General features: G+C 42.7%; 1 protein-coding gene across 1 annotated transcript; it reads right to left on the reverse strand.

The window, feature by feature from the left end:
• Positions 1 to 3,310: 3,310 nt before the first annotated feature.
• On the reverse strand, positions 3,311 to 14,300 carry WDR76 (WD repeat domain 76; the record flags this gene model as incomplete). Its single annotated transcript, XM_009576809.1, has 11 exons — positions 3,311 to 3,566; positions 4,419 to 4,472; positions 6,049 to 6,201; positions 6,702 to 6,916; positions 8,344 to 8,487; positions 8,526 to 8,530; positions 10,334 to 10,494; positions 10,590 to 10,633; positions 11,581 to 11,701; positions 12,551 to 12,606; positions 14,208 to 14,300. Coding segments are annotated over 11 exons (1,302 nt in total), but the record flags the coding sequence as incomplete, so codon positions are not given.
• Between the last annotated feature and the right edge of the window lie 828 nt (positions 14,301 to 15,128).

Genomic DNA, 15,128 nt, shown 5'->3' on the forward strand with positions numbered 1-15,128 from the left:
GAGCCCTCGCCCTGCGCTGCAGACTCAGCCTTCCGTCACTTTTTCTAAGCCTTGAAGCGTCGGTGCTCCTGAGGGCCGGGAGAGCACGGGCAGGCGAGAGCGTGCCAGGCACTCTTGGCCAAGCCTAGGCGCGTAGCCCGTAGTGACCGTGTCAGATTTATTAGGAAGACCTTTAGCCTCCGAAAGTTGTACCTGTTTTGTACAAAAAAAAAAAAAGAACAAAAAAAAGACTATTTCAAGGTCTATTTTAACAACGAAATGATATTTTGTTATCAAGTCTAATCAAGTCTTTTTTTACTTTACGGATTGGGTGGCCGTGGTGCGCTGTACCAAGTGGTTCACGTTGAGCAAGTGGTTTAAGAGTAAATGCTTTTGTAGCCTGAAGCCTGACACCAGATTAACCCGTTGCTAGTTTTGGAATAGAGAAAGGAGCTATAATTTTGTGACTTTTCTGAAGATAAAAAGGACAGAACTACAGGAGTGGAGGTGACACTGAGCAAGCCAATGGACAACCATTAGATCCATCTGTTCTTAAGCAAAAATCAGTAAAACCAACTCATCGTACTTGTGACATAACCACCGGGACCTTCAGTGACCTGGGAAGCAGCAGTCTATTTACACAGGGAGCAATAAAAGCCAGTTCTGCTAAGTTTTGGTTGAGAAGTTGGATGTACTTAACAAAAAAGGTGAAAACAGGTGAGCAAGTTTTATTTCATCTCAGGGAGAGATTTTACGTAAGCTGGGGCCATAACTGCAGTTTTAAACAGCCCGATTTCCGTGTTCTTGTCTCTGAGCATCCCACCATCCATCACCACATGTGCACGAGTGCCGCTCCCCGCCGAGGCCGGCTCCTGCCTGGCCCTGCTCAGCCGGCGCCGGGCGGAGCGTGACGATGACGTTGGTCGATCCAACACCACGACAAGTCGGCCAGACTTGGATTGTTTGTCGCTGCAATAAAGAGGTCCCGTTTAACTACTGTCTGTCGGGGCGGGGTGGAATAAAGACCTCAGCTGTAGTGTCTCACTGCGGAGGACGCAGCTGCGGCCACCTGCCTAAGCACAAGGGCCGAGGAGGGCTTCGCGTACAGCCCCTAACCCTCGAGCAGGCAGGAGCCCTTACGCGCGCTGCCAGGAAGCGGAGGATCGATTTTCAGACGATATCCTGTTTTATGCAACATAGCAAAATTAACTCTTAGTGTAGTGTTCCTACCTCAGTCCGTGGTTAATGGTGTTTCTATGCAGTGCGTGATAGTCCTGAACCTGACGTTTTTCACCCCGGGTTAAAGATGCAGTGTTCCCTTCTCCTCACTGCTGATGTACCGCGTGATGTCGTAACAGCACAGCCCTGTCTGCCAGCGAGGCGCCCGCCCTGTACCTGAGACATCATCCTTCCAGACAAAGTGCAGCCTCTAAGTACTGACCTTGGAAACCTTCTACATTGGCTTACTCTAGAATAGCGATAAATGCCAGACCTAGTTTACCTCTGCAGTTTTCTCCCAGCATTTTACTGCAAAACCATGAGAACTGGTGATTTTTCATTGTATGTTTTTCCTGTACGTTCCATATTACGTCTTGTGTTTCACTACCTGTTAGTTTTACCTGTCTTTATATTAAAATGTTGTTTCCATAGATTCTTATATCAGAGAAAAAAAAAAAAAAAATCTCGTAATAAATAGCATACTGCATCTTAAAGCAGTAGACGGTAAAATACCTGAAAATGTGAATTTCTTAGTTTTCATAAAAAAAAAAAAAAAATCTAGAAATTAACCTTTCATGTGCCAAATACTGTAAGTTACATTTTTTCCTTCAAAATGTACCTTTTTCTACATATTCAGTATCTTAGTTAGCATAAAATCATTGGTGCCATGAAAAGTATTTTTAAATTTAAATAAATATTTAAATACCATGAAAACCAGAGTTGGTATGAGATTTGTTCAGTATTTAGGGTGTTGGTACCATTTTTTTTTTACTTGAGTAAAAACTCAGCTCAAAACCCATGAGGAATTTGGCCTTTTAGCTGCCCAGGCACCAAAGTTACCAGAAACCTGAAGCCACGAGCGCGGGGAGGAGCGAGCGCCGCTGCGGCGGTTCAGGCCTCCGCCAGGCCGTGGGGGAAGCAGGCACGGCCCAACGCAGCGACGCACCTTGCGCATTGGAGACACACACAGAGGCCCGTTTCCTCCTGCTCGCTGTTCTGCTGAGCTGTTCACCAGCGCCTGCACAGCACTGATAAAATACGGCTTCGTTGCCATCCGAGCGCAGCGAATGGTGAGGTATGCGCATGCCGAAACTGCCAGCAGTGGCAGAGGCTGGGGAGTAACTCCCAGCTTGCTCCTGGAGCAACTTCAGGACATAAGAGGATTCCCATCGTAACGGGACACTGGTTCTGCCATCGGGGCATCAACTGGGAGCGCTAAGGCAGCAGTGCCGAAAGGATGCAGGTGCATTGGGATCTACTACAGCCAAATGCCTCCTCTAGGGCAGGAGGAACCCGGACCCACCTGTCAGCATGGGAGTTCAGTAAACACAGGCTTATAAAAGCAATAGCCTCTCGCCAGTATCTTACCTTTAAAAGCGTTTGGTGTCAGTGACAATTTTTAACGCGAGCTCTGCTGAGCTGTTCCAGTCAGGTACAAAAGAGCCCTCCTCAGAGGGGCTCGCGGGTGCAGAAAGGGGAGCCGAGAGGCCAGCAGCCCTCAACCACAACCCCTCTGCAGCACCGTCCCTCCGCGCCGCTCCAGCGCCCGCAGACTGCTCTGCCCACCGCGACAGCTCCAAGTTTGACTCATAACCACCGGGCTTCCCTAGAAACTGTGCCCAGTGGCACCAGCCTACATGGAGACCTTCCTTCTGCCTCCAGGAAGGATTTAATTAGACGTTAGACTTCATACTTAAGGGACAAATTTTGCCGAAGACCTGGATACTGAACTCTTAACTAGCCTTAAGAGATTATGGGAGCACCACACCAGCTGGCAGAGAATGAGTGCTCCAGATTCTCTAATGAAAATCATTCTGAAGTGCCTCATACACGTAGCAAGTATCCTACTGATCCAATGTTTTTTCTTTTTTTGAAAAATTACTTCAGTATTGGGGAAAAATATCTATTTTGGTACAAACTGACTGTCAGAGCAGGATTAGTATTTTTCTTTAATTAAAGAAGAGAATGCCAAAGGTAGTTTAGAAGATTTATTTTAAAGCTTTTAAAATACACTTTTGTCCTGAGAAAATACAGTTAGCTTAGGAACAGCTTAATTCGGATTAAACAAATTTAATGCAAAAAGGAAAAAAAAAATATAACTGAGCCACTTTTTTTATTCTTTGAACACATGAAGGCGGCCACTGGAGTTGCCACCCACTAAAATGTTTTTACTGGGATGAACCACATTAATGGAACACACGGAACCAAGGCAGTCAAGGTTATAAAAAGAGTGCAACAATTTTCCAGTGTCTTGGAAGACTTCTATTTGTCTCGGTCGTGCCATACTGCCCACCACGAAGCAGTCTTCCTGTTTAGGGTCCCATATTGCTCTGAACCTAGTTAACCAGCGTCCCGTGTTATTGTTATGTCTTCAGACAAACAAACAGGGAGAAAAAGAAAGAGAGAAATTCCTCTTATTGAATCCAGTATTTTTAAGTATCGTCATTTATGTCATATTTGCCTAAACCCATCTTCCTCGCCTTCTAAACCATCAGCACTTTCCCACACTGGACAGATCGTGCTGCTCAGACCCACGCACTCTCCTGTGATGGGTGGGAAGGGACAAAGAAATGTAATGGGGCAAGAAGATAAAGCAGAGGGTACTTTGACGTAAGTGATTATTAGTCAAAGCAGTTATGCTTCATGGTGGCATATTTTAGTAAAAATAGGACAAAAATGTATCAAGCCTTTCAATAAACTGCAAACTAAGAATTTTCAAGCCAGCCACCGATCTAGTTCCAGCTCCTTAGCAACCAACTCTGACAATGATTCGTCCTTCTGGAGCACAAAGGTGTTTTACAAGTCTTGAGACTCTACCCAAAAACATGCTCTCTACCACTAAGAAACCTGTCATATTTAAAAAACATGCACAAAGAAAAAGCATTCTGAAACAAAACACATTTCAAAAGTCACAAAACGGTCTGTTCCTGGTACACAGGAAGACATGAAAGCTTCCCTGCAGACTTTACCGGCTCAAAGCAGGCCATGCCCCAGTCGTGCTTTATGAACAAAAGCCACTGCAGGCACCCGTGAGGACCAGGGCAAACTCTCGGGCTAGGAGGGTCCTAGGGCTGCTCTCGCCGCCCCGGCTGCCGAAGAGCCCGAGGCTGGTGGGAAGCACACCGCCGCCTAGCCTCTGCGCACCCACGGCTCGTGCCACAAGTGCACTTGAGCGGAACGGCCACAGCGTGCTGTCTTCAGCCCCAGCGTGTTCAGCTTACCTGAGGGTACTGAGAACTGCAGCTGTCGACGACAAAGAGGTGGTGTCATAGACCCTGTTACACAAAATAGTAGGTTAATAAAATGTACACATGTTGAAAAACACAGCCCTTTCCTCATAAAGCACCTTGCACAGATCAGCACAGACCAGACCACACAAGAGTCTGGAATATAGTAACGAACAGCACGTAGACATCTAGCTCAAACGTAAGCACCAACGTTCCTACTGAAATTATTAATTTTGCTTTTTTAATTGGATTTGCTTTTAGCTAGAATTGAATGTCATCCTTTCTGAAAGCTGTTACAGGAAGAGAACACGAACGGCTTGCTAGCACAAATGAGAGGCTCCTCCAGCCCAGTACCCTGGTCCGTTCAGTTACTGCGCAAACAGGCTGCCCAGGGAAGAACGAAGAGAAGGGAAAACACACCCAAGAGTGAAATCCTGCCACTAACAGCTTCCAGTGCCAGGACCTCCTCAGGCAGGCGTGAGCCCGCCCGACAGAGAAATCATCGGCAGATCTCTTGTTCTGGGCTCTCCTTCGCTTTTAGGATCCCAAACCCCTAGGGCAAAAAGTTCAACGAGCTGAGTTAAAAGCTGCTTTCTTTTTTTCTTTGGAGGAGGCAGGGAATAAATGATCCTGTATCTGTTGTCTCCATTCTGTCGAGCACAAATTCTCTGATTTACTCATATCCATTTTGTACTCTGACACTTCCTGTTAGTGCCAAGGATTTACAATTTTCACAACCAAGCCTACTACAGAGAACAGATCTTCAATTATCTTTAGTAAACACATGACAGGAAAGAGAGCATTACAGCAACACAGAACTCACACAAAAGAACTCTTTCCTGTGTATGTGGAAGGGAAAGAAAGAAAATCAAATTTCCAGACAAAACATATAATGCTGTAACAACTGCACCATACTCAAAGTCTTTCCAGAATATATGTAATTACCCCACCTTTTAAAAACACAAGACTCTGTGGAGTAGAGGCCTGATTTTCAGCCTGGTCTTAACTGGGCCCCCCATTTTGTACCTGCTATTCTTTGATACAATTTAGGACTTTTAAACATGTACACGGCAAATATGCAGATGCAGTCAGGTATTTACATGAATAATTACCTAAATTATGGTCACAAAACTACAAAGTAGAAGGAAAAACTAGATCTCTAACACAATACAACTCACCACAGTTTAAATTATCAAATGGTAGACTGGTTACAAAAGAGCTGATATTATCCTACTTTTAAGTACCAGAAGCTAAAAATAAATTCAGTTTCTAAGCATTTTGTATTCGTATTCGTGAGCCAGGTTTTTGGCTGGTTTTTATTTGGTTGGTTTGGTGTTTTTTGTTTGGGTTTTTTTTGTTTGCTTGTTTGTTTTAAAGACTAACTACCTTTATATTTTACTGCTCACTGTTAATATTCTTCAGGAAAATGAGAATTGGAAGAAAAAACAAACAAAAATCATGCAACATTAAAAATGCCAAGGCAAGTAAATCTTTATCGCTTTAAAAAAAGTAATAAAGACAAGACAGAAAACTCTCAATGATGGGTAATGCAGATAGGAAATAATAATAAAAAAAATACCAGTTGACATTTCCATGAAGATTATTCCTTCCCACACCGTCTTACCTCAGCTTATCATCCGCACACACGGTCACTACTCTGTTCCCAGTTACAGGTGAGAAATATGCAGAAGCAACACTTTTTGTGTGTCCTTTAAGAGAGCTCACAGGCTTGTTCCCATTAGACTTCAGGTATCGAACATCATAAATACAAACATCCCTGCAACACATATCACACAGAACACTTTACAAGGTGACAGTTAATTATTCTTATTCTCCATTTACCAAGAAATGCTCAAGAGACACCACAGGTTTTATGTGAGCTGCATTTAGAACTTTACTTCAGCAGTGCATATTCGCTCAAACGGCCAGTGGCTCCAAAGGATTTTGAGAGCACCAAAACCAGCCCAAACCAGCAGCTCATTAAAATCCCTCCACACCGCAATCTGTCAAAAAGCATAGTGACTCGTAAGACCATTTTGTACCCATTACCAAAAGGTGAAGGAAAGTCAAAGTGTATCACATTTTAAATCTAAACTAAAAACTTGTTTTCTAAAAAGATCAAGAAAGCTTTGACTATACAGGGAGGCTGACAAATTGTCTGCCTCATCAACAGCTGCTCCTGCCCTCCAGACATGCCATTTATAGCTGACTTCAGACACCAGTGCAGACAGAACACTGAAAACACAGAATAACTGCAGTTCATTTTGAGCTACATACGTTGAGCCAGCAGCAATGAAATACTGTTTATTCACTGGGTGAACATGGACTGTCCTTGTTCTTTTGAAGCCAATGTCTGCAGAAAGCTCTGAAGATGTTCCTGGCGTCCGTCTGTCCACAACAGCGACGTCGCCATCCCAGTGTCCTACTATTGCGGTGGAGGCATTATCTTCCAAAAAGTCAAAGGAAGATAAGCTTTCTTCGCTTCTGCATATCTGAGCATAGAAAAGGTCAAATGTAACCGAAACTATTCAATGAAATACACAGAGTTATTCATAATACCCAAAACACTCTAGGGGTCTAGATTTCATGCTTTCCCTTTTCAATATACTAAAAATACTAATGCAGACTACCTAATTTGATAGCTCCAGCCTTAGCTATCCATGCAGGTAACCTTTCTGTAAACTGGTATGCTTTCCACAGAGGAGATAGATAATTAACCATCCAAAACAAACTGGCAACAACATACTCTGAATTCTCTGTTAGAACTCTTACAAGACACTAACACCTCTATGTTCCCGTAATCAAATGTCTGTTATCCTCGAGTGCATACTGAGTGAGGATTAATGACTGCGTTCCTTTCTCCAATGCTACAGAAACCTTTAACCAGGTGCAGAAATGTGAATTTGGCTTCCTGTAATTTGGGAGATCAGAGTCAGGATGTCAAGCCATCTTATCCCATGGCAGTTTCCTCTCAAAGCAGCAATTAGCCACAAGTATAATAATGCTGCAGGAAAACTTCCATGCTTCAGCTCTCTCTAGGTGTGCAGACTCTCCTCATTAGCAGCTGTGTTCTTTCCAATGGCAGTAATACTCCTAGAGGTATCACAAGGCTGTGTAAGTTGGCATAAGGTAAACGGGGCGGAGAACAGCATTTCTCTTCCCCCGACCTCTAAAGACACATTCTTGCAAGCATTTGTCTCAAAGATAGAGCCCCCCTGGACCTTCCTGGCCTCTTAACCAACCGATGGGAGATACTTCCCAAGCAGCTGGCCTGCCTGCAACCCCACCAGAATTACAGTGCCTCTAAGGATTGTGGAAAAAAGGTTTGAACTGTTGTAGCTTGTTGTATTTTCCAATGTTGGAGAGCTGATCAATGCAGATGTATCTGTCAAAAACAAGCAAACAAAGCAAGCATCATGAAGCTCCTCAGTTAAGCTGTCTGGCTCACCGTGGAGACAGTCACAGCATTTTGCTCACTTGAAGCCTGAAAAAAGCAAAGTCAACTCATGTTTTATGTTGTCTTACAATGTTTATTTGGGAAAGGTTTTTTTTGTAAGATTTAGCTCTTTAAATTGCTCTCGTTTGTCATCATTAAAAGGTAATGCTTTTGAAAAGAGGCACATAACTGCTTAAGTACAGAGATATGAAACTAAATTCAAGAATTGCAACTGTCTCTGCAGGAAGGAAATTGGGAGTACCCAAGCTGTTACTGTGTTTTATTGAGTAGGATGCATCTCCGTATTTTTATGATGTTAATTAAAGGTTATTTCATGTGTCCTTGTGGAAATGGAATCTTGCACTTGCTTGTTAACAAAACAACCAACAAATAACAACTTGGGTACAAGAAGACTAAAACTTCACAGCAGTGCATACCAAGAGATTTCCAAGGAGTCTGCAGCACAACCAAGGCAGCACTCACCTCGTCAAAGACAGTTCTAGTAACGTCACCACACCGCAGAGTGTCATTGCTTAGAGACAGCAACTGAGCAGGATTAAATGGAGAAAAATGCATGCAGCTGACCGGGTAGTTGTGTGGAATAAAGACATGTGCTCCTTCTTCAGACTTACAGTTCTGAAAAACAATTGAGATTCAGTGGACACAGATGCTAATCACTGTAGTTATTTCTATTACTTAATTCTGCAACTTGCAAAGTAAAGTCTCTGTTTTTCAACTGTTCTCAGTCTGCTCTGGATAACTGTATGGAGGAGGCAGTAGGGTGCTTGATGCGTGGAGACGTCAGCACAGGTAACGCAGGCAGCAAGACTGCTTCGGGGCACAGTGTGCCCAGGCTAACATCTGACTGGAACAAAGGGAGTTTCACCTCCGCAGGGAAGAGAGAACTGCCCTCACGTGGATCACTCAACAAAGCACTGCTGGGCTACGGCCTCCCTCCCGCTAGCATTTTCACCACTATGCAAGTAATTTAGCTCAAAAGAGCACTAAGAATTTACTCTCAATTTCAGAATTCTCTTTCCTAATTAGGAAAAGCGGCAATTTCCTGACGTAATTTAAGTGTACTTCTGTCACTGCAGTCATCAATACTGTATCTGGACATCGATTTTTGGCTCTTTTTCACTGGCAGAATTGGTTTCTCAGTTACCACAGCTGAACACCTTGCTGAGGACCAAACGTATGCGTATGCCATTTACATCAAAATATGTACATACTAGGTTACTTAGAACTCAAGCTAAATTATAGTGACCGAAACTGAACGTAAAGCATAATCCCCTGTATCTTCTCTTCTAATTTCGGCACCATTCAAGCTCTGTTATTTTAAAAGAAAATTAATAGATCATTTTGGAACAAGTACCGGTTCATTCCACACAGATTACTCTGCTCCCAAACTTCGTCAAGTCCAACTCACTTCAGGAAAATAAAAAACGGGAGAGCAAAAGGGAAAAGAGTAGCTTTAACAATTCCAGGCTTCCACTGAAATGTCTTTGCGAGGCCACGAAGAGAGCTTGCAGCACTCAGAGACCTCAGTCTCCCTGCCACCAGATCACACTCTTCAACAGGTAGTAACCGCAGCTGCACAGTCACAGCTTTCTAAATTGTGTGGAGCAGTTTAAACTTACTTATAATTGAATAAGAGTCTCAGAGCTGAATTTAGTTGATCAGTTTCCTGAAGCTGTCAAAGAAATGACTCGAGAGACATTCGAGAGGTTAGTGGCATTGCAAAAAATGAAAAGAAAATCTGCATGTGTGTGAACTTCAAGCAGCTGGTTTGGATGACGTGGGATCAAAGCGGAGGGTACGGGGGGAGGTTACAAAGGTGTAAGTCAAGGGCATGAATAAGGATTCTTGATGCAGGAGTAATTAAGGCAATTCAAAAACAATGGTGAGACTATCTGCAAAGCCCTCAAAAGTTTGCAAAGCGCCAAATGCTAAGCTATTTTTCAGAGACAATGTATGTAAATATGTGCCAGCATATATATTGGCATAGCAATTTTCTCTCTGCTGTCTGGAAAAACAGCGACTCACTGCAGCTACCCAAAATTTGTACAAACTCAAAAAACAAATACTTGAGCATCCATTTCCCCTCACTCTCCAAAACCTAGTTGTGGTATTGCTACAAGGGTACTGTAATTAGATCCTGAATCTCTCAACGGTGAACTGCAGTTTTAACCCTCACTAATAATATTTCAGCTAGTGATCCATTTTCTTCCGCTCTGCCCCAAAAAATTACCAGTGCAACCTTTCCTCCTGTTAAACCTGGGCTTGCCAAGGACCAGACAGACCTTTCAAGCAATTCTGGCGAGCCTCAATTTAACAGACACCATGGTGTTATCCGTAAGAATGGGGAAAGTCTAAAATACCATCCTGAGCCTGACAAAATGACGCTCCAGGCTGTGCCCCATCTGCATCCATCCTGCAACAAACAGCTCTGCCAGGTGAAGAGCACACTAACAACTCACCACGTTCCAGAGACCGATCTGCCCGGACTTGTCTCCAGCTGCCACAAAGATGATGCTTTCAGAAGGATGGATAGCCATAGAACACACTCGGTATTTCACAACCTTTTTAATGTTATCTTCACTGAGGACCATGCTGTTCAGGCTGTCCTGGTATCTAGACAACATCATTAAAACGTTAGCTATTCAAGAGAAGAAAGAAGGAGAACATGACAACAAGAACCCAGTTTTTAGCTGCTGTCTTCAGATTACCTCTTCATGTCACGTGTGCACTTTTCGGTATCGTTAGCTTTCATCTACAAATAGAAAGGAAATATTTATCAGTATCAGATTACTTAGAACCCAAGCTAAATTACATTATCCAAAAATAACTAATTGTAACTAATAATACCTCACTTATCCTCATCCATGTAGTCAGTAAGTCCTCTGTCAATTTACTGTTCCCCATCTGATCTTCTGGAACCATTGGCAAAGGTCCGGCTGGAACCTGAGGCTGGAATGACATTAGCAATTTTCATCAAATAGGGTGAATTGTTACTTTCCAGACAGCAGATATTCTGAGAACACATCTACAACAATACAAGAAATAAACATTTTTAAAAAAAAAGTTTGTACCAAAATCTTATTAAAAAGATACATAGAACTTCACTAAACACAACAGCAAAGACAAATAGCTACCCTGTTTTTTCCTCTCCTTTCTGATACTCCAGCAAGTTTGATCTTCAAGAACTGTATTACAGAGATTTAGCTTTATTCTAAAGCACCATGGAAGATTTAAATTGCTCTCAGAGCAACAGAATTTTTACTTGTTGCTATATAACTATTTCAAAAAGGTAGTAAATATTTCAAAGGAAAATAAACTAGATCAAAAGTTACAGTGAAATAACATTAAAACAGAGTAATAAAACTTTGCATTTAAAGCTGCTCAAATCTATGGGCTGTTGAAAAATGCATAACGTTTTACCTTGGGACCCTTCTGATCATCCAAAACTGCACTATTTCATCAACTTGAGTCACAGAATATCGACTAACTTTCAGAGAGGACGTGGAAAGCCTGCTATTCAAGATGCTTCAGGGTGAAAGAATTTACCTTTTATTATTGCCACTGTATAACGCACCTTCCCAAACGTTTTTACAATAAGCTCAACAATGACAAGTATTATCAGTCAACTTCACCGGCACCGTTTTTATAAAGCTTCTGTGTATACACACACACATCTCCTCTAACCCTTCCCCATCTTACATATTCCTCTGCTCCTGGCTGGGCAGGCATCTCTGGCATTGGAATTCCTGACGGCTCTACTCTTTGTAAGCGCATAGATCTTCGACGTACTGTTTCATCTTCTGCCTTTTTAGGCTTAGCTCTAGAACAATTAAAACATTTCAAAATTACAGGCACAGTTAAATAACATAAGCCCTCTGCATTTAAGTACAAGACCATAGGGTAGGTTCAGATGTATAGCTCTAACACCATGGCCCAGACTTACAATCTAACTAGTTCTGATTCACTTTAGGAGGGCTGTGATTACTTTTTCCTTCAGCAACAGCAACGAACAACAGAAAGAGCACTTTGCAATGTATATGTATGTATTGCATTTTTGTTTCGCTTGCGATACATCCTGCCATTGTCGCTTCCCTTCCCAGCCCTCCTTATTTTTAATTCATCTTTCCACTCATTAATCTAGTCATCTTTTTCCACTTTCTTTCATCATGTATCTTATTCCTTATTTGGACTTAAGCTCATTTTTCTGCTTTGCCTGGCACTGTTTTGGCCCTGCCAAATGTCTTTTCTTCTACACTAACTGGCTACCCTATCCCTTGCATGTCGTTCTCTCCCCCCCTTCCTTTCCCATGCCTTTGCCCATCATTTAACAATTCTTTCTTTAGCCATCGTGCCAAAATATGATCAGAAAAAAGAAATGCATTAGAAATACCTTAATAAATACATCATAAAAAGAAAAAATTCTGTCATTCGACAAAAAAGATATTCATACTGTCATTTTCTTTCCAAAGGACGGCAGAGGAGAGGGACTACCTAGAGGAGCTACGTGTTCATGAATTCATACAGCTTAAGATAATCAGTGATTCAGATTTAGCTTTATAGGGAGACTCCTCACTAGCTCTCCCCCTTTGGAGCATCAGGTATGTGCAGATGGAAGTGCTAAAACACAATGAAGGAACAGTGATACAAATCTCATATACAGTTATTTTACCTTTTGGTGACATGAGATTGTCTTTTAGTTGCAATCTGGTGAAGTCTTGCAGCTGACTTAAAGAGAAAAAAAAATATTAAAAATATATATAACAACTATAAAAGATCAACCTGTATAAAATACAATTATCTAAAGGCTGCAATAAACTATATTGCAATTATTTATAACAATAATAAAAAGGGATTTTTAAGCATCGAGCTGCATTGCGTCCGCTTTGCTTCCATGTACCAGCAAGAATTCCCCGATTTCTGTGAACGGCGCGCAGGAGCACAGCACAGTCTGTAGCCCTTCTCTTTACGGAGCAAAGAAAATACTCTAAATGCTACGCACCAGACACAGAAAGACATTTGAAGTAGAACCTGTAACCACAGAGGCCTCCATTCACAGTGTTTTCTCCATTACATTTCGAAGATGGGCATTTAGCTCATTTGGACTCCAGAGAAGTTTAGACATGTCCAGCTCATCACTAAGACCACTGCTCCACTACCGCTCCAGCCAAAGCAGCAGCAACCCTGGCATGAAAAGATTTACCCGCTTCTTCGGTTTGGCAGCCCATACTGGCCAGTGCCAATGGTAACCGAGACGGCTATAGCTCCTTCTGCTAGTCTTCGCTACTCTGCGGTCAGCGCTGTGATTACAGTCACACTGCCTAGTCTTTGCTGACCTCTCGGAGGACAACTGGAAGAAAGGGAGCTCTTTTTACTCAAGTTTCAGTCTCAGTGGTAAGGAGACTTACTGCCTACTAGACAGGCTGCCTACAGACTACTGCCCATTCATGTCTTGCAGCCTGGTACAATGAGCAAGCAAGCACGCAGCCATTCAAGGAGGTAATTCACTCACTGCTGCCAGAATAGGGATATATTATGAATTTAAAAAAAAATTATGTAAAAGAATGAAGGACTGCAGAAAGAAAGGCAAAGATTTGGATCTACTCATGTGATAGTATTTGAAATTCCACTGCCTTAACCTTCTAGACAACTTCTCCAACATGAGAAGAATGGTAATGCACTTGTGTCCACCCAGACTAGATAGGACACGGGGAAGGACTCCAGCAGCACACGCCCTGCAGGCTCTTCCCAAGCACCTCTCAAGCACAGGGCGGTGAGCTGAACCGTCCCGACAGCCCGAGACCTTACAGGCCCTGCAGTGTTTTGGTTAAATAACCAGCTAACCTGCGTGCACTGCGTCTAAGATGCAAGAGCTCAATGCCCTCCACAGGGAACGCAGTGCACAGGAAGGGGTGGGAGCACGCGTTACACAAGCGGGCAGGACCCTGCACGTACAGCACTCACGCAAGCACCTTCACGAGAGCATTCTACCCGAGGGTCACCTCACCTGGTCCCGCTGCCTCCGCAGCGCTGGGACCGCATGCACTAGCGCGGCTGGGTGCTGCTGATACGGAATACCGTACGAACAGAGTTTTGCTTTCCTCACTTTTTTTAAGTTTAACCAATGACTTCCCCTCTTTGGAAAAAGCTAACTAGCAGCACAAAACCCCATTTTTTTATCCAGTCAGGGCAGTCCTGATGTCTCGGGAAGTTTTCGTGGCTTTCCTCACACACCTGCCAGTGTTAGGGAAGGGTTTCACGAGAGGGATGACAGTACAATTATCCCACTCGGAGAGCGCATTTTGGTGCTACTTAGAATCTATACAAACCTCATGTAGCTTTAAAGCAGCAAAGAATTTAGCATTTTCTGTAATGTTCTTTAGTCTTTTCCTTTCATAAGCTGATAACTGTGAGTATCCATCCTACAAAAAGAAAAGCCAATTACTCTTCATTGTACAGTTACATGGCCTGCAAGAGATGCCCCAGGCTTCTGGGAAGTGAGTCTCTAAATTGATTGTCTAGATTATTTAAAAGTGGTTCGATATGTTTGTAAACAAACAAAAAACCATACGAACTGGGGTGATCCCACATCAACACCAAAGCTTGTCCATATAGGTACTAGCTTGCAGTACAAAACTTACTCCTAGCATTAATTCTACATGAAGGGCAGTTCATAAAAAATCTTGCTAGAATGAAAACAATACTGAAATGATGCAATAAACAACTTAAAACTTCAGCAATACAGCAAACATTGCACATAAATGGAATACAGCCTTAGATCATTTTTATCTTTTATAGAGGAGAAGGTGGACTTGACAAGTTGAAATGATGATTTAAATATAAATGAACATTGACAAAACTATCATATCTTATGACTGTATCCATCCGTAAAAACATCTGGAAGATGGTTATTGACAGCACAAGAACACACTGGTGCTTTTGCTACCGGGTTTCATATACTCTGACTGACAGCAAGAGCATTTTTTTCATCCCTTAGACATTCTGAAAGGGTAAAATGAAGTTTTATACCGCCGGTCAGAGAGGTTAAAAAGAAAAAAAAAAAAATTACATAAAGAGGAAAAATACTTTCAAACTTTACTTTTATAAAGATATTAAACGTGCGTCTTGAGAACTGCAAAACCATCACCTCTCCTCTGCTGCAGCCAAGGCGCAAATAAGTCTGGACTGACACCGCTGCTCCCTCGGGAAAGCAGCTCCGGGCCGGGCAAGCCCCGCACCAGCGCGGACAG

This window comes from Fulmarus glacialis, unplaced genomic scaffold (genome assembly GCF_000690835.1).
Source record: "Fulmarus glacialis isolate BGI_N327 unplaced genomic scaffold, ASM69083v1 scaffold38694, whole genome shotgun sequence".
NCBI classification, from domain to species: domain Eukaryota; kingdom Metazoa; phylum Chordata; class Aves; order Procellariiformes; family Procellariidae; genus Fulmarus; species Fulmarus glacialis.